The 22439-nt window shown below is 44.2% G+C and overlaps 1 protein-coding gene across 1 annotated transcript; it reads left to right on the top strand.

Moving 5' to 3' along the window:
* Positions 1–4374: 4374 nt before the first annotated feature.
* Positions 4375–9914, top strand: LOC142477134 (uncharacterized). The gene has a single exon (XM_075582186.1). The coding sequence runs from the start codon at positions 5653–5655 to the stop codon at positions 6811–6813; it is 1161 nt and encodes a 386-aa protein (XP_075438301.1). The 5' UTR covers positions 4375–5652; the 3' UTR covers positions 6814–9914.
* Positions 9915–22439: the final 12525 nt, after the last annotated feature.

Raw genomic sequence — 22439 nt, forward strand, 5'->3', positions numbered from 1 at the left:
GGCTTCTTCTCTGCTGCCGCCGCTGGTTCTCCGCCGGGATCAGGTGGATGGCCGCTGCTCTCCGCCGCTGTTGCTGATGCAGCCCGTCCAGGTTCTCCAGGAGACGTCTCGAGGAGGGTTGTCGCCCTGGCTGGGCCATCAGAGGATGCCGCTAACGGGGTCATCTTTTCCGCAGCTCGTGAGCGTTGGCCCTGAGGGGCTTCTTCGCCTGACCGCGCACGGTCAGGGCACTGGGCATTATTGTGGCCCATTTGTTGGCAGTGCCGCAGCAACTGCCGGTGCTTCTCCGCCACCGGTGGACTAACCCCAGCAAGGGGCAACGGAGTCCAGAGCGGAGTTGCTGGAGCGCCGGGCTCATTCCAGAGCTTCTCCGCCGCCGGTGGATTAACCCCAGCAAGGGGCAACGGAGTCCAGAGCGGCGATGCTTGAGCGCCGGGCTCTGGGAGGGGATTAGCGGGTCGGATCATTGCCAGCTTCAGCTGCTCGAGCCGCTCTGCCGGGGACATCTCTCCCTGCGCAAACATCAGGGCCAGCAATTCTGGGTAAAATGGACTGGCCGCCGCAACGGCCAATACCTCTCCTGGTGCAAGACTTCCATGGTCTCCGAGACCACCCGCTCCCTCCACAAGTCTCTGCCGTCCCGGAGCTGGGTCCCTTCCCTGCTCTCCGGGCGGTTTGATGGTTACAGCAGCTGCAGCTGTGGCTCTTTGCTCAGCCTGCCGGGTTTCATGCTCACCGATTGCTGTCTCTCTCTCAGCCTTGCTGGCTGCTGGTCCCCGCGCCGACTTGATGCACTCCTCCGGTCTCAGTGCCCGGCTCCAGTCAGACGGATGGCCGGCACTTTGGTTCTGGAGGCAATGCTTCTCACAAGTAGGGGAACAGTGAGGAGGTGCCATATCTTGTGTTATATGTTGTACATTGTGTGTTCAATATCTTTAGTCCCAGGAACTTGCAATTACCATCAAGTTCCCACTGGATCACAGTACCCCGCAGAATACTGTAATCCAGGTCCAGTTCAATCACACCGCTGCCACCAGTTAATTACAAGCTTGTCACGGTAGCTTGTGACAGGCTGTAATTTACACCAAAACTATATATAAATATATATATACCTGGGTTTGAACTGGGACGAGACTTAGATATGATAAAATATAATTTATTCCTTGATAAAGGTGAACACAACAGATTATACAAATAACAGCAAAATATAGACACTTACTTAAAGATGGCAATGATGACACAGTCCCTTCTGGACTGGCAGATCATACAGCAATACCTGCATCATTCCAAGACCTTGCCTAAAGACACAGGCCTGATGACATGCAGACATGAAGATCATGAAGACAATGGGTAAAAGATGGTTCTGACTTATATATCATTTTAACCCCCTCTTCCCCAGTTACAGCGCCGTGCCGTCTAGCAAAAGTCCCTTTGAAGCTTTTGAAGCTCATTTTGGACTTCCAGCTTGGGGTAGCCCCCCATCAATAAACCCTTTGAAGCAGGGAGGACATTTGTCATGTTCACTCCTGCAGGAAACCTTGGTGTGTAAGTGTGAGTTACCACGTTTACAAAAACATCCTCTTCCCTTGGTCCCTTCCCTGCTCATTATCATAACAGGGGGGTTGCAGTTTTTCAGAACTCAACCAAAATTTCATATTTACTGCAAATCACTCCCTAACTTGAGTTCAGTAATACATACAGGCAGGTGAGACATATTACTACATTCCGTAACACCTGACGCTCTCAGAGAGACCAAACATTATAGTGTAATATGAAAATGAATAGAGATATTAATATCTGGCATTTAGTAGCGGTTAAATATACAATGTTAAAACTACAAAAGATATGCTAAATCCCACGAATACACATATGTAGTTCTTAGCAGGTTCAGCCAAGGACATCTCATAATATTCTTATATTTAATAAGGTTACTCATTTTGATTTCCTGCTGCAGGATACCTTTTGCTGTAAGGTGTGAGTTATAAGGCTCACCCCCACTCTAGCTTCCTGGGTCCCGCAAAGCAATTAGGTAATTACTCTTTGATCAGGATTATTAACTTCCATTGTAAGTGTGAAGGACCAACACTCAGTTTCTTGGTTCCTGCCTCCCGCATAAACAATTAGGGCAGTTACCTTTTGCTGCTTCCTGGGTCTCGCATAGCAATACCCCTTTGAAGCAGGGCTAAATTCTAGCAAGATGTCCTATCTAGCATCCAGCTGGCCCATTCACACCTCCCTTTTGATATGCACTTCCAGAGAGGAAGCTTGCATATCAAACATGAATAGACTCATATGAGTCACAGCATTTGGTTCTGGACATTTTAAAAACTGCAAAAAGTCACTTTATCAAAAATATATGTCCCGCTTATGACAAAGTTATATTTTTAATATGTGGGTACTTGGGGGGTTGCCCTGAGGCTGCACCCCAAGACTCAGGGTGCTGGCTTACTCCGTTCCCAAATTACTAGTTTTCAGGTAACTGTTTATTCAGCACTGCATATAAGATTAACCCCTTAAATCCCAGTGGGTGGGTTATGCAGACACTGATCCAGCAACAATACATTTACACAGGAGAATAAGCATTTTCATGTTATAACAAGGGTTAAATCACCTTTCTGGACCTCGGCCTAGTTAACCCCTTGTCTCCCTGGCGAGGTTAGAGGGGGCCAATTGGGGGGGTAACCCCGTTAATCCCGGGCCAAACCCTCACGATCGTCACAATACTTACTATGATCTGACGGGCACTGTCTATGATCACATGAGACATTGCTACACATCACTACTAGCTTTGTGTGGCGATTCATATATGTCTGCATACACTAGCAACCGCGGTAGCAGGAAGAGAACATGTGTACCTGGCTACTCTGTACCCTTACTCTTGGGTCTGAGACATATGTAACAACTATTTAGATCCACAGTGTTACTGAGGCTGTGGGGATAAGTCTGTGTATGCGACCATATGTTTCAATATTTTGTTGCACTGCTGATGCTCTCCACATCATCATATGTATGTCTGAGTACTATATAGACACAATCACCCACCACCTATATGATAAGCAAGGTTAACCTGTACATGGTATCTTAACTATTCCTATATGAGACATACCTTATTCTTGGCACCTCAGGGGTTAACTGTACATCCTCATTAGATATTACACACCTACTTCCCTAGTGAGGTAATTATATGGAACGTCTCTAGTACCTATTACCAGGGATTATCTATATCTACTTGGGGATTACCCCTCGCTCCCTGTTAAAGCTACTATATCACCCATTTTTAATTGATTTTTGTGTTTGCATTGTTGTTTAAGGTTTAATTAATTAAAATGTCATTATTTTTTACCTATTTAGGTTTTTAGTGGTTACTGTCCTCCCACAGAGTTGGGAGCAGCTACTTTGTGTACTTATATATAGCCTATTTGACATTATGTTGGGGAGTATCTAACCCCCTGTATTCTAGCAGCTATAAAGTGCAACCAATGGGGATCTTTGGGAGACCTTTAATCTTTTGGCTTGTGTTTAAATACTAGGAAGCATTAAGCTCGGGACATAAACAGTCTATCCTCAGCAACTAGCATAGGGCTGACTGTGTATAAAAGAAGGTAGCAACCAATCGGGGAACAGCAGGGTGACTGTCATACGTAGGCTACGAGCCGATAAGAGGGCATAGGATTAGCAACAGATGAGGCAGCCGAGTTCCCTTCTGTGATTACTTGCTGTGCTGTGTGCGTGGGGCGTGACAGGCGTGTCACCCGTGGGGTGGACCGGAGTGGTGATGTCACGTGAGCGGAGGTCTGTTGACCCAGCATTCTTGCGGTGTGTACGCGCAGGCCGAGATCCGTGTGTGCCCCTGAAGATAGTGCGTGTGGCGTCCTGGGGGTGGAGCCTAGCTACGATCCTGACACCAGCTTACATTCTTGTTTCAACATTGTCCCTCTGCCCCTAGATTGTAAAATGTCACAAGCATGACCTCTTTGTATCTGTTTGTGCATATTTGTCCTTACTTGTATGTAATTGATTATGTAATATACATAACTCCACGTACCCCATTGCAACACGCTGCAGAATATGTTGACGATTTATAAATGAACTAGCTGGTTTACCCGGCATTGCCCGGGATGTAATTTTCCCGCTCCCCCCTCTCTCTCCCTATTCACCTCTCCCTCTTCCCCTCTCTCTCTCCCTCTTCCCCTCTCTCTCTTCCCCTTCCACTCTCTGCCCCCTCTCTCTTTCTCCTCCGTTCACAGCAATCCGGTCGTCGTCGTCCCCTGCACATGAATGCGGCCCTCCCTCCCTTCACAGCTCCGGTCTCTCCCTCCCCCCCCCTCACATATCCGATTCTCCCTCCCCCCCCATTCACAGCTCCGTTTCCCCCCCTTCACAGCGGGGTATCTCCCCTCTCTCTCTGTGAGTGTATATAATATATGTATCTCCCCTCTCTGTGTGTATATAATATATGTATCTCCCCTCTCTCTGTATGTATATAATATATGTATCTCCCCTCTGTGTGTATATGACGTCACCCTGCCTTGCACTCGGAGACCGCGAGAGCCAAGGCCCGCCCTGCAGTCAGCCAATGGGAGAGGTTGACAGCCAATGAGTGTGCACAAACCCACAGACAAACATATTTTGAGTTTTATATAGATAGTAATAATATTTCCCATGCTTATAACTGTGGCAAAGGTGTAACCACACACATGTAATAGCAGTAATCATAAAGGGATTTCTTCCCTTTGGAGAAAGGTGGGAATAACCTTTGCTGCAGCAATAAGCTTGGGAAGTATATTTTTTCTTACATTTTCTTTTGAATATGATTTGCACCCTTATTTAGGGCACGTTTTGTTAACTAGTTTCAGTTGCAGTGTAGCACAAATCAGGGAAAATGATGTGACATTACGACAGGAACGTCTGTTCCTGTTTTAGTTAATCAGCCCAGTTAGTCTAGTGTTAGCGGTGTATTTACCCCTTTGTAGATGTTAGTGGTCAGATAGTCATGGGATGCCAATGGCTAGCTGACCCCGTGAGCCACTAAACGGTTAATATATCACAAAGCACAACAAAACTTATTTGATGAAAAAAAAAAACGTTCCAATCTACTATTGTATGTGCTCACTTTGTAATAAGTCATAGCTGCAGAACAGAACAATATATGAAGAACATTGATACAGGGAGAAATGGGATTTCCATTACTGGAGTGAGGGGAGAATATGTATTTCATTTCTGAGAAATAATTGTAAAATGATTCATTGGGGTGTTTCTTTGCCTTTCTCTGGGTGAATGTAACTATAACAATGTAACTTTTATATGATTCAGTACCTTGCACAATTAGAATTTTTTAAAGGTTGAACTCAATGTCTCTATCATTCAAATGTATTTTGTTGCATTAATATATTTTCTCGCCATAGATGTATCTTCAGCACATGACTGATCTGTGACAACAAGCAATGTAGGAAATGTCCCAAACATCATAAATTACAGAGGTGCTAATGGAACAATGCAATGTTGAAGTCCTTAAAACATAATTCTGTATGAGAATTGGAACAAGATTACAAGATACTCGGCAGAGCTTTCCTATACATCAACAGCATTTTAGTTAATTTACAGACATCACAATACCAGACAAGACAAAGAGAGGATTTAAAGAGCAGAGACATGAATACCATATTTCCCACTGTAGGTTATGTTATACCGCAAATAATCCATACAGGGAATAAATCCTATAACTGCTCTGACTGTGGGAAAAGCTTCAGTAAGAAATCACATCTTGTTACACACCAAAGAATCCACACAGGGGTGAAGCCCTATAACTGCTCTGAATGTGGGAAAAGCTTCAGTCATAAATCAAATCTTGTTACACACCAAAGAATCCACACAGGGATGAGACCCTATAACTGCTCTAAATGTGGGAAAAACTTCAATCAGAAATCAAATCTTATTAAACACCAAAGAATCCACACAGTGCTGAAGCCCTATAACTGCTCCGAGTGTGAGAAAAGCTTCAGTCAGAAATTGTGTCTTGTTACACACCAAATAAGCCACACAGGGGTGAAGCCCTATAACTGCTCTGAATGTGAGAAAAGCTTCAGTTTTAAATCCGCTCTTGTAACGCATCAAATAAGCCACACAGGGGTGAAGCCCTTTAACTGCTCTGAGTGTGAGAAAAGCTTCAGTCAGAAATCACGTCTTGTTGCACACCAAATAATCCACACAGGGGTGAAGCCCTATAACTGCTCTGAATGTGAAAAAGGTTTCAGTCATAAATCAACTCTTATTACACACCAAATAATCCACACAGGGGTGAATCCCTATAACTGCTCTGAATGTGAAAAAGGTTTCAGTCAGAAATCAACTCTTATTAAACACCAAAGAATCCACACTGGAGTGAGACCCTATAACTGCTCTGAATGTGGGAAAAACTTCAATCAAAAATCAGCTCTTGTTAGACACCAAAGAATCCACACAGAGGTGAAGCAGTATAACTGCTCTGAATGTGAGAAAAGTTTCAGTCACATATTGCGTCTGCTTACACACCAAATAAGCCACACAAGGGTGAAGCCCTATAAATGCTATGAATGTGAGAAAAGCTTCAGTCATAAATCAGCTCTTGTTACACATCAAATAATCCACACAGGGCTGAAGCCCTATAACTGCTCTGAATGTGGGAAAAGTTTCAGTCAGAAATCGCATCTTGTTACACACCAAACAATCCACACAGGGCTGAAGCCCTATAACTGCTCTGAATGTGGGGAAAGCTTCCGTCAGAAATCGGCTCTTGTTACACATCAAAGAATCCACAGAGGTGAGACCCTATAACAGTCCTAAATGTTAGAAAATCTTAAGTCAAAATGAAATCTTTGAAACACAAGATAATTCACTCAGTGAAGTCTCCCACTAAATATTAATGTGAAAAAAAAATACCATTAAAAAATACTTCCGGTGTGTAGGCCATGGCAATGGCCGTTTTCTAGTTGAGCTCCCAAAAAGCCTTGTCAAAAAAAAAAAAAATTGGTCCCAAATTAATTGCAAAAGAACTGTAATAGCAGGGGATGAGCAGGCAAACAAGAAGAACAAGAAATACGACCTCACCCATCTCTCTGCCTAAAGATTACACCGGAGGCCATCTCAGACACACGCCAAGTCAGCAAGGTGACCGCGAGGTGAGTGAAAAAACACAAAGACTGAAACACACACAGCACAAATAAAAATGAAATCAATACAAAGCGGCTGCACAGGAGACCCCACCCAAATCCATTAAACCTGCATACATGCCCACGCCAAAAGTGTCAATCCCGGGAAGCTTGGCGGTGTGAGGTGACTTGGGCAGGAAAACCCTGATGGAGAAACTGCAAGGATAGTCCACACTGGCACATCCCGTGCAGTACCAGAAACTCACCAAAACAATCAAGGCCCATCAGTGCGAGGGAAAGCTGAGCCGGGAAGGACTGAGCCAAGCAGGGAAGGCGCGGGTCCCTAAGATAATGCTGTAGAGAGGCCCTGCAATATAAACAGCAGGGGGCCTGTGGAGAGGGATCCAGCTATCAGCGCCACACACAGAGAGGGAGGGGGGAGAGCTGTGCTGAGAGCTGCAAGAGGAGCAGTGACAGGAGGGGGCCTGTTAAAGGAATAGGCATACCAACCCAGAGGTCAGTAATCCTCAGCACCATAGGCCTGCAACAGAGACACAGCAGCTTCAAGTCTGTCCCCTATGACTCCTGTAGCATATATCTAATAAAATAAACTCACACTAGCTTATATAAAACTACCAGAAATCTGGAAGTGCGGTGCTGTCAGAATCCACACGGACAGCAATTGCACTCAAAACAAAAGTCAACACATCTCAAATTCTATCCCAAATTAAACTAAACAAATATAACAAAATAGATGAATAAATAAAGGACAACAAAAGGTACCCCAACACAAACCAATGCAATAATTTTATACATTTATGGACAAAACAGACACTATAAGGAAAACTAAAGCAAAACAAAGGGAAACAGAGGAAAGCTACCCCAGCCACGCAATCCCCGCAACTATCTGAGAATGAAGGCCACAGCAATACAGTACCTGATACCAAGAAATGACACACACAGCGGACACACTGAAGAGATCATGAAACTAATGTCCCCACTATTTGACGAGAAGATCTTAGACCTCAACAACATAATGCAAGAAACTAAAACACAAATTAGCTCACACGGGCAATGACTTGAGGAAAACAAAACTTAAGTATGTGAAACTAAACTCCAAAAACTGCAACTCAAATTTGAGATGCAAGCTAAAACTATAATAACAATACAAGAAAATTAGAAACCCTGGAAAACAGAGGCCACAGGAACAATTTACAAATCATCGGCATACCAGAATCTGTAAAAGGTAGAGCTCTGAATCACATACTAACAAAATGGTTGCCACAGACATTGAAAATGCCGGAACTGCTGGAGAACCTTAAAATCGAAAAGGCACACAGAATACGCCCAGAGGGAAGTCAGGATAGAGCAAGACCACGGCCGGTCATCATGAGATTCTTCAACTATGCGCCAGAGCAACTGTCCTCGCAGCATACAGGCAAATCTCGAACCTATACTATGAAGGGAAGAAGCTCCTGATCTTCCATGACTTCTCAGCCCAAGTAGCAATGAAGAGAAGAGAATTCTCCCCACTCTGCAAAGAACTCCACCAAAAAGGTAAACAATTTGCAGTCCTATACCCGGCCAAACTGAGGGTGATGAAGGGTAACAAGCTTGCTATTTGACTCACCCGAAAAGGCGTATACTCCTTTTTAAGGCAGTGATACCCAACCTTTTTTGTTTGGAGGAACATTTGAAGTGTTTAGAAAAATCTCGTTTATGCTCCAAATTTGCCTAGTCATCTATTCTTTACAGATGTATATCAAAAGATGGTCGGACGGGGTACGGCGACAATTCTCTTAGGGGGTGACTTCAACATGGTGGAAGACTAAAAGCTAGACCGATCAGGAAATAAGATGGTACCAAATTACTCACACACATAATTAGACACTTTAATAATCTTCAGAGAATTAGCATCCACATCAGTAAAGAAAAGAGGGCTAGTCAATCCTAATACATAAGAATTTCCCATTTGTCCCAGAGAGAGATTTTATTATCATAATAGGCAACATGCGAGACACTAAGGTCACACTGGCATGTGTTTATGACCCGAACGAATCCAGAACTCAATTTTTCGCATCCTTTTTCGAAGTATTAAATTCCATTATACAACGGGAGGGGATTTTAACATAACTCTAAACCCAAGAATGGACAGATCCAATGCCACTGGAGGCAATATAACCTCTGAAAAGATTCTGTGCGATTCTAGAGTGTTGTCTGAGAGGTTGGAGGTCGAGTCTCTGGTGGACATGATTACATCCCACAACACGGATTACACAGGATAGACTTTTTAATTATAAGATCATCATTGGCCTCACAAGTGTCAAATGCTGTTATACACAACATAATATGGTCAGACCATGTGGCCATGGAGGTGACCCTCAAGGGGTTATGTAAAGCTAGATCACCGCCTACCTGGCTACTTAATAATGCCCTCCTGTCTATCCCAGAAATTATAGGGGGGGGGGGGGAATTTGGCTTATTTATTTTAAAACTAATATAAATCAAGAAATATCCCTGTCACTATTATGGGTAGCTTATAAAGCCATAATAAGAGGAATCCTAATTAAAACAGCAGCAAGAAGGAAGAGACTGAAAAATGAAAAGATTGATCAACTCTCCAAAAAACTTTGAGTTAAAAAAATAAACATAAGCACCAGCAATCTAATAAGATATGGAAACAAATAGTGTTAACAAGAGGAGAATTGCATTTATACAGGATACAAGAAGGATTTCGGCGCAACTGCGCATGTCTGATTCAGTAAAGCTCCCGGATGTTCTTCAAACAACTTTATTGGAACAATAACACACAAGGGCTACACCGCAATCTCCCCCTCTACGCGTTTCACCCTTACAGATAGGGCTTCGTCTCGCCCTATCTGTAAGGGTGAAACGCGTAGAGGGGGAGATTGCGGTGTAGCCCTTGTGTGTTATTGTTCCAATAAAGTTGTTTGAAGAAGATCCGGGAGCTTTACTGAATCAGACATGCGCAGTTGCGTCGAAATCCTTCTTGTATCCTGATACTCCAGACGGCAGCACGCAGGAGCAGCCGAGGTGAGCGGGTCCCAGACCGAACATGCAGGTGAGGTAAGATCATATTTCCCCCTGCTCCGGTCAACTCCGTGGCCACGCTGAGCTCCCTCGCACACTGCCCCAGTGTTTGAAACATCAAAGTGACCCACATACATACACTGAAGCGCAGGACAGACCTCTTGGCAATGAGAATTGCATTTATGCCTTTCCGAAGCCTCAGAGAGAGCTCTTAGATGGACCAATCAGAAGTTTTACGATAAGGGGAACAAAGCAGACACAATGTTAGCCTCTAAATTGAAAAAAACAATTTAGGTCCCAGAATATTTATGCTATTGAGAAAAGATCAGGACACCTCACATACAATTCCTCTCAAATAGTAGCAGAATTCCAGGCATATTATAAAGATTTATATTCTTGTCTTCCAAGTAAGGGGGGAGCGCTCGGTGAACAGGTGATGTGTAGGAGGAAAAAAGAAAAACCAATAATAGTTTAGTCGGTAAGGAAAAATTTTCCTATCAAATAATTCTGTTAATCTCACTCACAATGTGCTTCTCATATAGTGTAGCATATCAGAGATTCTTCTCTCTGATGAAAGCCCTTTTGTGTGTCCTTCGGTAGGAATTGTTGTATTATAATACCCCTTCTATTATTTGTCACTTGTCCTCATTCAGTGATATTCAAAGGTAAAAAGAAGAGAGATGCCGCAATAGTGTAATATCGTTTGAGTAGTATATTGCACAAATAGCAGATAAAATAATTGCACTCGCATTTCAATGTTAATTTTTTTCATGTGAGAACTGCTGAGGGAACCCCGAATCTGCCGTATCATATAATAAAGATTTATACGACGGCAATAAGACCAATTCAGGCCTAGATCATAATAGAGAAATACATTGTATGCTAAGTGCAAAATCCCCAAACTAAATGAAGCTGCCTGTAGGTCTCTCAACAAAGAAATCACACTGGAGGTTTGTGAGGTAATTAAAAAATGAAAGCCGGCAAAAGCCCCTGGGCCTGATTGGTTCATCAACCATTACTATAAAAAAAAATAGCAACTTCATCACTAAGCAACTAACACGATTATGTAATTAATTTCTTAAAGGCCGCCCAATCCCCTCAGAGATGCTTCAGGCCAACTTGATACTTATCCACAAGGAAGATAAAGACTCCCAACTATGCAACAATTATAGACCAATTTCTTTATTTAAGACAGACCTTAACATTTTTACTAAAATTCTAGCTAGTAGACTGAACCAGCATCTCCCTAAATTAATCCACCCAGACCACGTAGGTTTTATACCTCAACGTCTGGTGTCTGATAATAAGAGGCAAATTCTAAATTTGATCCATAAAGCTAACCAAAAGTAGATCCCTACCATGGTTCTCGCACTGGATGCAGAAAAGGTGTTTGATAGGGTGGACTGGAACTTTTTGGGTGCCGTCCTGTCACATTTTGGCGTCTAGGGAGAATTTCTCAACTCTATCAAAAGCCTTTACAGCTCCCCAGTGGCTAGGGTCCAAAATGCAAGGTTTTCATCAGATCCAATTCCCCCCCCAAAAAAGTGGCATGAGACAGGACTGCCCACTTTCACCTCTCCTATTCGGTTTATATATAGAACCCCATGTCATTATGAACAGAGAATATTCCAACATAAATGGAACTCAACTCCCAATCCCATAAAATAGCCCTATTTGCAGATAAGATGATAATATTGTCCCTCACAAAACAATGAGGTCACTCCTAAACCTCTTCCATATTATTACACAATTCGGGAAACTCTCTGGCTTCAAAATTAATAGCTTTAAGTCAGAGAGGCCCTGGGGATAAGATTGTTAAAGGAAACTGTCAAGCTGATTGACATCAACGTTGATCTAAAATGGCCAATTATCCTCATTGAAATACCTGGGAATCAGCTTTGACAAAAACAATACATACATTATGGGAGACTAACTACCCCAGCCTCATTAAAAAGCTCAAGAACAGTCTGGCTCTATGCTCTAAATTCCCAATATCTTGGATAGGAAGAATTAATTCGGTTAAAATTAATTTGTTACCAAAAGTATTATCTCTCTTTTGCACTCTAACTATTACAATAAAAAAAAGAAAGGTTATCAGAAACCTCCAACAACACATGACGACATTTATTTGGAATGGTAACAAACCGAGGGTTTAATATAAGATTATGATATGTACATCTGGCTCTGGAGGCCTATCGGTACCCTGCCTGTATTCATTTTACAAGGCAGCACAAGTGAGTCAGCTGACACTGTGGCATCTGGAAAGGGGAACGGGTATGGGTAGATATTGAGGCAGCAGATACTGGTCCATTATCACTAGGGTCTATTATGGCTTCCAGCCCCCTCCAGACCAAAAGGTTTGGCATCAAACCCATTGATCTCCCACTCTTTGAACATATGGGATAGAAATAAATGTAAACACAAATTTACCTTAAAACGATCAAACATGACCCCACTATTTGGAAATCTGGATTTCAAACCTTGATACTCTGGAAAAAGTTTCCACTAGTGGGAAACTGTGGGTATTATCAGAGTGAGGGATTTCCTGCTGGACACCAGGATTAAAACATTCAATACAATTAGAGAGAGTTATGGTGCACCTGAAGGGGGAGCTATTCAGATATTATCAGTTGAGACACTTGTTTAGCTCAAAAAGCCTGGGAGTTTCTTCATTCAATGGTGTACTTTTTGAGTCTATTTGTAGGGCAAATCCATTGCATAAAGGCTTGATATCACTTCTTTATCAGCACATAATCCAAAGTGGTGTAGAGTCAAAAACCCAGTTTATAAAACAATGGGAGGCAGACATAGGCGAGGTCCTAGAGACGGAGGAAAGGGAAATGATTTGGAATGAGCTGACAGAAGCCTCAATCAATGTGATTACCAAGGAAAATGGATACAAGGTTTTATACAGGTGGTACCCCTGCCCCTCACGGTTACACAAAATATATAAAACACCAACCCCACTATGCTTTAGAGGCTGCAGGTGTGAGGGTACAATGTACCACATATCGTGGAGTTGCCCAGAGGTGGAATCTCTTTGGGAGAAGATCTATGACCTCATATATGACCTGTTGGGCCTTAGAATCATTCGAACCCCATGACAGGCCCTCCTTAAACCCCAGGAAGATTTACCAAAAACAGCCCAGAAGCTAATTAAACACATCCTAACAGCAACTAGATGCTGTATTGCAGCCTCTTGGCGACTAAAATGCCCGTCTATACTAGAGGTAGAAAAAAAAGACTATGGTGGACCCTTCTGATGGAAAAACTGACAGCCATTCTTAATGATTAAGTGGCTAAGTTTGAAGCGGTCTTGGGCCCTTGGGTGGTGAGAAACGATCCCTGTGGCTCTAATCATCAAGTGCTTACATTGTACGTAGGTAAAACCACAAGGAAAACCATAGTTTAAGTAAAAATAGTTCCTCAAACCATGTACCCGAGAAAAACATCAAACTGTCGCTGACTTTTGTTCAGAACAAGTGTGATCGTGACGATGCAAAGTAACAACCTTTCAATTAAGTTTGTTTACATTAAATTGCTCCGGAAATGTATCTAACCCACTTTGTTTTGATTTTTTTGTCTTTCTGTATCTTCACTATTATATGTATTATTGCCTTGAAATATCCCTATACCTGCTCCTCCCCGACTTCCTTTCTGTATCCCCTCCCCCAAAAATCTTATTGATAAAAAAAAATAAAGTTACAAAAAAAAACCTTCAGAGAAAGCTCGTCCCTAAGTGACTTATCATAGGGGATGACTTCAACATGGCGGAAGACTGGCAGCTCGACAGATCAGGAAATAATATGGTACCACATTACTCATATACATAATTAGATACTTTAAAAATCTTCAGAGAAAGTTTATCCCTAAGTGACCCATGGACAATACTAAACCCATTGGAACGGGAATACACCTTTTTCTCTCACGCCCACAACTTTTACAGAATAGACCCTATTTTGATATCAACAAGAGAATTGCAGAGAATACACTATATAGATAGAAAACATAATTATCTCTGACCACACACCAATTTGGATCAGTCTAAAGCTGAATAATCCCCAAAATATATCTCACAATTGGTGCATGCCCACACACCTTGCTGGTTAAAATGAATTTAGAGAGGCGCATGCGCGGCAGGAGCAGGGATGGCAGCTTAACCTGATCGCTCCGAATCCTGCCGGCAGTAAACACATAAAAAAGCATAACAAAACTCATCAAAAGCGCAAAAAAATAACAGGACTTAGTAGGCATAAGAACCAGACATAAAGTCTCATGGCGGCTACAAGGCGAAAATCTAAACAGAAGGAAGACGTGCGTTCATACTTTGCGGGAGCGCAAAAGATACAGGAGGAAGAAAGCATGGCGGCATCCGAATCTGATTCCGGTCCGGAGATGGACGCGATAACGGAGAAACAGACGGGCGCCCTGAAGAAAGAAATAGCCAAACTCCTATCTGACTTAAAAACATTCTTCCGCGGGGAAGTGGACGCTTTAAGAAAAGACATACATAGCATCGGGGCCCGCACGAACGATCTGGAGGAGAAGATGGCCGAATCCACCCGCTGTCAGACCGCTACAGACTCCAGAGTTACTATACTGGAGAGAAAAGTAGCAGAACTTGAAGAACGCCACGAAGACAGCGAGAACAGAGACAGGCGAAATAATCTGAGGGTACGGGGGATACCGGAAGAGATCCTGGACCCTGAGCTATTAATAAACCGCTGGATGACATCCATAATGCCAGAAAAAACAGAATCCGAACTGGTAATGGACAGATGTCACCGGGCGTTGAGGGCCAAGCCACTTCCCAATAACCCCCCCAGAGATGTGATCATGCGACTACATCACTTTAAAACCAAAGCCGACATCTGTAAAAACACCAGGGCCACCCCCACGATCAAATTCGAGGGCATAGAGATGTCAATATTTCAAGACATCTCTCCAATCACTTTGGCAAGACGTCAAGCCTTACAGCCAGTCACTAGACTCCTAAGAGAGAACAATGTACGCTACCGTTGGGCTTTCCCCTTTGCCCTGATTGTACTGCAAAATGGCAGGTCACACGTCCTTAAGCACATCGCAGAGGGTCTGAGTTCCTGGCCAAGTTGGGATATCCTAATGCCCTACCGCAGTCTGACACCCCAGCTGGACGAGTGACCCGACGGACGGAATGGGAAAAGGTGAGACAGCCATCCGGACAACAACACACGAAAGCTGGCCCTTCAAGACCGGGGTGAAGATTAAACACCACAGTTCTCAGTCTCGTTCACTAGTTGTTCACGTTAAAAGTTTGGAACTATATACCCTCCCGAGCTACAGCCCCAAGTAAGAGGGACTATAATACATCCCCCACCGAAAGCTCGGACTCAGATTGAATTGGCCTCGCTGGCAGCCCAAAAAAAGACAAAGGAAGCAAAAACATGGCAAAATCTGCCTAGCCTGTAAACTTACCAAGATGGCTTCATAAGGCTCCACGAGGCTCCAAGAGTAGCTGGGCGGGAGAAAACGGAGAAGAAGAGAAGGATCAGAATGGCGGAGAACGCTCGGGCGTGCATGTGAGGAGCTAAGGGTAACCCCGCCCATCGGGACCGCCTACACCAGCCACAAGACACTGCCAGATCTGCGCATGCCCCCAGCTGACGTCGCTAACTATCTTCCCGCGAGAGGTCGGCGCTCGGAAACTGACGTCACCAGCAGCGACTCTGACGCGAGACGCACAGGATGCAAGCAGTTTAAGGACAGAAGCAGTAACCGGAAGGCTGGCGCAGAGCACCGGAGCTCTTCAGAGGGGTCCGCGCACTCCCCTACTGGGGAGAGGGGATGAGCTCAACCTGTAGAGAGAGGGTAGCCAGTTAAAACCTGTTAAATAAAAATAATAGAAGCTAGAAAGTAAAAGGGTGGGATCACCCGGAGTTTTCTACTAGACAAAAAGATGAGTTATAGTTGAAATTTATCATGTTGTTTATATGCTGTATGTTAAAAAATGTTTTCATATTGCTGCCGGCGGAGGGGCGGGAGTCTGCCCTCTCTAGTGCCTGTTGGCATGTGCCTCTGGGGTTGGAATGTGGCCTTAAGCCACACTCTAATCAAAGACCTGGGCTGCCGCGAGCTGGATGATTTCCCACAACCCTATATGGGTAAATGGGAACGTCCGGAAGCGGAGCGGTGTTCCCGGGCAGCAAACCACAGGTCTCCAAAGACCAAATGGGTTTCCCTTGTTGGTATAACAAGGCTATGTGTCCCCTGTCACTCCCTTCTGTGTTTTCCTCCCCCCCCCTCAGGTATCCTCAGAACTGAAAACATGGCAACACAAGACCTACAGATCCTCTACCATCATCCGCCGGGCCATCACAACCCGGGTAAGAGGAGAAACCTACACACATACGCAGAATCATCACACACACAAAGATGACTTTATCATTCATATCCCAGAATGTCAAGGGATTTAATTCCCCCCAAAAACGCAGAAAAGCGTTTGCTGAATTCAAGCGCAGAAATTCTGACGTTCTATTCCTTCAGGAGACGCATTATTGCCGTAATAAGAACCCGAGCTATATAGACAAACAGTATAGGAAATTCTATTTGGCTTCAGCCAAAGAAAAGACAAAGGGAGTGGCTATCTTGATACATAATAGAATCCCATTCGTGTTGGAGAAGATAAAAAGAGACCCAGACGGTAGATACCTTATTATAGTAGGCATCCTACAGCAAACTAAAGTTACATTGGCGTGTATATATGCCCCCTGCGAAAATAATCCCCAGTTCTTTACAGAGTTCTTTCTTAAATTACAAAATTGCGCAATTGGTAATGTGATACTAGCGGGAGATTTTAACAAGGTCTTAGACCCGCGCATAGATAGATCGCCGAGACAGGAGAAGGGGAGACAGGCAGGAACCAAAGAGCTACTAGAAGGGCTACGAAGGGGTTGTCTGGTGGACATATGGCGAGAACAACACCCAGGCGAACGCTCATATACATTCTACTCGCATCCACATGACAGCTATAGCAGACTTGACCACTTCTTTGTATCGAGTAGAATGGTCCCACAAATTTCCGACACTCTTATACATGACATTACATGGTCGGATCATGCGTCTATCGAGCTAAGATGCACCCAAATTAGGCAGGTTAGCCCGGGAGCAAACTGGAAACTAAACGAGTCCCTTATTAAAATACCTGAAATAGCGCAGACAATCAAAGACGAAATCAGACAATTTTTTGTCACAAACTCAGGCACTGTGGAATCCCACAGCACGTTGTGGGAGGCTCACAAGGCCACACTTAGAGGGACAGTGATTAGTCTCGCAGCAAGACGTAAAAGACAAAGAGAAGCGAAATTGACACAGCTATATCAGAGGTTACATGAACTCTCCGCACTACATAGCCGATCAGGTGGAGCGGATATTCTTAAGGAGTTGAAAGATATAAGAATTGAGCTTAATCTTCTCCTCACATCCCAGGCCGAGAGAGATATAAGTTGGACAAAGAGGAAATTTTTCGAGAAAGCCAACAAGCCGGACACTATGCTAGCTAACAGGATCCGTAATAGGCAGCCGAGTTATAACATACAAACTTTAAAAACCAAATCGGGGGAGATGACCTCCAACCCCAAACGCATAGTGGAAGAGTTTAGGCTGTATTATGAACAGCTATATAATGGGGAGAAAGTGACACATAACCCAAAAACAGCCAAACTTTTACAGTCCTTCCTAGAGGAAGCAGCCCTTCCAGAGTTGAATAGGCTGGAGAACGAAGCAGCCCAATCTGACTTTACGTTAGAGGAATTGGTAACGGTAATCAAACACCTTAAGCCCTCCAAGGCCCCAGGCCCAGACGGGTTTTCTAATCTATACTACAAGAAATTTATAGGGGTGCTAGCACCACACATGCTCAAGCTATTTAATGGAGTTCTGGCGGGGGAACCCTTCTCGGCCCAGATGCTTCAGGCGTCAATCTCCATAATTTATAAAAAAGAGAAAGATCCCACAAATTGCCAAAGTTACCGGCCAATATCTTTAATCAATTCGGACGTTAAAATATATTCCAAACTATTGGCCAATAGATTGAGTTCGATCCTGCCGAGGCTGATCCACCCGGACCAAGTTGGCTTTATTAGAGACAGACAGGCGGCCGACAACACAAGAAAGATAATAGATATTATTAACTACATTAACGCCAACGGGATCCGAGGAGTTATTTTAAGTTTAGACGCAGAGAAGGCTTTTGACAGGATCGACTGGCCATATATGGAGTCCACGCTTGAGGCATTTGGGTTTGGAGACAAACTCATAAGGGCAATAAAAGCATTATATACGACCCCGACCGCCAGGGTGATACACCAGGGCTTCCCATCTGAAGTGTTTCAAATTAAAAGCGGTACCAGACAGGGCTGCCCACTATCGCCCCTGTTGTTCGCCCTATGCGTGGAACCGTTGGCGGCACATATACGCCACCACCCGGACATTGCCGGAGTACAAATCCGTTCCCAAGAGCATAAGATTGCTCTATACGCAGATGACATTATATTATCGTTGACAAAGCCGCTTACTTCGTTGCCCAATCTATTCGCGCTATTGGATAAATTCAGCAGAATATCAGGCTTTAAGATTAATCAATCAAAATCTGAGGCGTTGAATCTCAACATACCAAAGGAGACAGAGAAACTAATTGAGATAAACTTTCAATTTAAATGGCAGACCAGAGCTATAAAATACCTGGGAATATTTCTTACTAAACATAGCCGCAATATCTATCAAGAGAACTACCCGAGACTCCTAAGAGCCCTCACGAAGGAACTCCAAGAGTGGTCTGCCTATGGGATATCCTGGATTGGTAGGATCTTCTGTGTGAAAATGAACCTCCTCCCTAGGATACTATACCTGTTCCAAACTCTTCCGATACCTGTAGTAAGATCAGACATTATAGAACTGCAGAAAGCAGTTACGAAATTCATTTGGAAAAATAAAAAACCACGGGTAAAAATGTCAATTATGCAAAGGCCTAAAGAAACTGGAGGTCTGGCAGTGCCGAACTTGATGGCTTACTACAAAGCGGCCCAACTATGCCAAATTACACAGTGGCATGGGGATCCGGAGCTGAGGCGATGGGTAGCTTTGGAGAAGGAGGTATGTGCCCCATTAGAGCTAAAGGATCTTATTTGGTATCCCAGGGCTAGACTAAAAGATCTAAAGAACCCGCTGCCCTCTGTGTTGAACTCTCTCTTGGTCTGGGAATCGACAAAAAATAGACACTCATTGACCTCTAAAGATTCATTAATGGCACCTTTATATGGCAATCCGGACTTTGCTCCGGGGTTAACTGATAGGAACTTCACATGCTGGCAAAAGGGGGGCTTAAGAAGGCTTAAGGACCTGGAGGGCAGAGACACAATCAAAACATTCGAGATTTTACAGTCAGAAAAGGGCTTACCCAACACAGATTTTATTAGATACCTCCAGGTTCAGGCATTTTATACCAAACACCCAAACAGACCACCACTAACTAATTTTGAAAAGCTCTGTGATCAGGGAACCGATACACGGGGACTCATCTCTGCTCTGTACAGGGAGGTGGTTGGGACATACAAGGATGACTCACATAGACCCAGTTTTATGACTCAATGGGAGACAGACCTGACAGGACCGTTAGACGACGAAGAGTGGACAGCAATTTTCAAAGCTGCGGCCAGCAGCTCGATATGTACGACACTGAAGGAGAACTCATATAAAGTATTATTGAGGTGGTACCTCACCCCAGTTAGATTAGCAAAATTTGTCGCGGGAGCTTCCCCTCTCTGCCCTAGACAGTGTGGGGAACAGGGGGACCTGGTACACATGCTGTGGTCTTGTCCACGAATCATACCCGTCTGGACACAAATTAGAGATTGGCTTCAAAAGGTCTTTTTGGGCCTCAAAATCCAACTGGATCCGTGGGTTTTCTTATTAGGTAGGCCCACGGAAGAGGTATCTCGATCAGGAAACAAACTAATAGCACACTTTGCTACGGCGATGAGGTGCGAGACCGCAGCGTTGTGGAATCAGAATGCAATTCCATCGATAGACAAAATTCGGAATAGAATTTGGTTCGCCTGCCAGATGGAAAAGTTGACAAGTCTAGTCAACGACACTGGCTCAAATTTTCAAAAAGTCTGGTCATTGTGGCTGGCACAGACCGATATCCCAGGGATGAGCAATGCCACCGTTTGGCTTTGATAGTAACAAGTGGGCTGTCCTTCGGTGACGGAACAGACAAACGAGAGAGTTGACAAATAGTTTGACATACAGGACAAATGCGAGAGACCTACACCTTCCCCTGATAGTTGGACTCAGTGGGTTGATCGAGGAGTTAGATCAGAACACGCAGAAAGAGCCAGGTTTATTGGAATACTAGGAGGATGCTACACCCCTCCATGAGCCGATACCTGCCCCCCCCCCCCCACCCCCTCACCTTCCCCTCTCACGTCTTCCCCCTACCATGTTTGTCTTGCTGTTGTATGTCATAAAGCAGACTAAATGATACCAATATGATTTTGGATTGTACTATCTCTGCAAAAAAACAATAAAAGAAAGTTATAAAAAAAAAAAAAAAATGAATTTAGAGATTACTTAAGCAATCAGTGGTTCAATTTCAAAACGGATAATAAACAACATAATACAGAATCACAATTATACTGGGACACCTCTAAGGCTGAGGACTCGCTGTGGTCGGGAGTGCGCGCGGGCCACCAGCCCCTTACCTCCAGTCTGCTGGTCCCTGCTGCCTCCTTACGACGTGGCTCACTACGTGCTGTGACGCGTCAGCCGGCCAGAGCTACAAGACTCTGGTGTTTTGCAGCGGTGACGCGTCACGTGGTGTGGCAGTGAGCCAATGAGGAGGGGAGCTGTCTGGAGCTACGGGAGGGAGGTCTGAGTGTGTATGTTTGTGTCTATATTTACCCACGCCTGCAATTTGAATTCTGCACTGTCCTCTGTACAGCATTCCCTCCCCCCCTCAGGTTCCCGTTTCGCAGGCTGCCCGTGCTGTGTGCTGGGGAGGAGGGGAGCTGCTTGCCGGCTTGTACGAATCTACTACTTACACTGGTTAACTCTCTCCCTCTCTCATTGCTACATTAATGCAAAACGGAAATGTAATTTTTGAGAAAGGCATCCTGTGGCGAAAATGGGGGTAGTCAGCGCATTAATAAAGGCAGTGTGCTCGGCTGGTTACCCCTAATTCGTATTGGTGATGAAGGGGTTAATTTTTCATGCACTGTGCATGTCTTATTTTTCCCTCTGTCCCTTGTTGTCCCCATTTTGCAGGATTGCATGTGCTTGCAGTAGAGTACATCCCAAGCACACAAACATTACAAATATAACTTTGTCATACAGTAAGTGAAACATATATTTTTTATAAAGTGCCTTTCTGTTGCAGTTTTAAATGTACAGGCAGGATGCTATTTTTTCTGCCTGCCTTTGTAATGCATGTAATGAACAAATGTTTTACATACATGAGCTGGGGGGTAATTTCTTCTCCATCTGCAGAGACCCCCGTTGTGGCAGTGCCTATGTGTCTCATGAAGTGTTGCAGATGAAAGCCCCCAGAGTCTTAAAGTGTGACTTAACTGGGATGTTTGAGTAGCAGATCCTGTTACTCATCCTGGATTTTTTACACCTTGGGACCAAACTCCAGACGTTGCGTCCCCAGAAACGAGAGGCCCCTTTTTACTCAGCAGTGCTACCAAGCTGCTTACTGAGCATGCTCAGAGCTTCCCGGGCGGTTTTAGGATTTTCCCACGTTACAGGGCAGGCTCTGATAGGAGGAAGATAATTCCAAGTGCCCCTGTCCTTAAAGAGGCCTGTAACCCTCATTCCTGTGTGGTTGTTACCTGATTTCTTCAAGCGGATAAGATCTAAGTACAGTGGCAGCGATTCCAGAACGCAAGGGGTTAAAAACATCAGGATTTCAATAGCCGTGGGGATTCCAGAACGAACCCCAAAGAACCAGAACGAACATTTCATTTTACACGGACTTATGGGTCTGGCATCTGGCGCCCCTTTGCAATAGGACTGCAATTTAAAGGGACATTATTTCTGTGCTTTTCGTTCACTGTGTGAGCATGCGCAGTAGGACACAGAGCTTTGACCTGGATGTAGTCATTGTCTCCACTTCCGGGAAGGAGACGATGAAGAAATAAAGTGGTGCAGGAAGCACACAGGAGCCTTTTCTGAGGCACATACAGGAGATCAACACAGAAGGAGAAAGCACTTTCCAGAGACGGA

Source organism: Ascaphus truei, unplaced genomic scaffold (genome assembly GCF_040206685.1).
Source record: "Ascaphus truei isolate aAscTru1 unplaced genomic scaffold, aAscTru1.hap1 HAP1_SCAFFOLD_1981, whole genome shotgun sequence".
In the NCBI taxonomy this organism is placed as follows: domain Eukaryota; kingdom Metazoa; phylum Chordata; class Amphibia; order Anura; family Ascaphidae; genus Ascaphus; species Ascaphus truei.

What these genes read in the sequence shown, in the direction of transcription:
- LOC142477134 (XM_075582186.1), top strand. Translation starts at nt 5,653, where the DNA reads ATGAATACCATATTTCCCACTGTAGGTTATGTTATACCGCAAATAATC.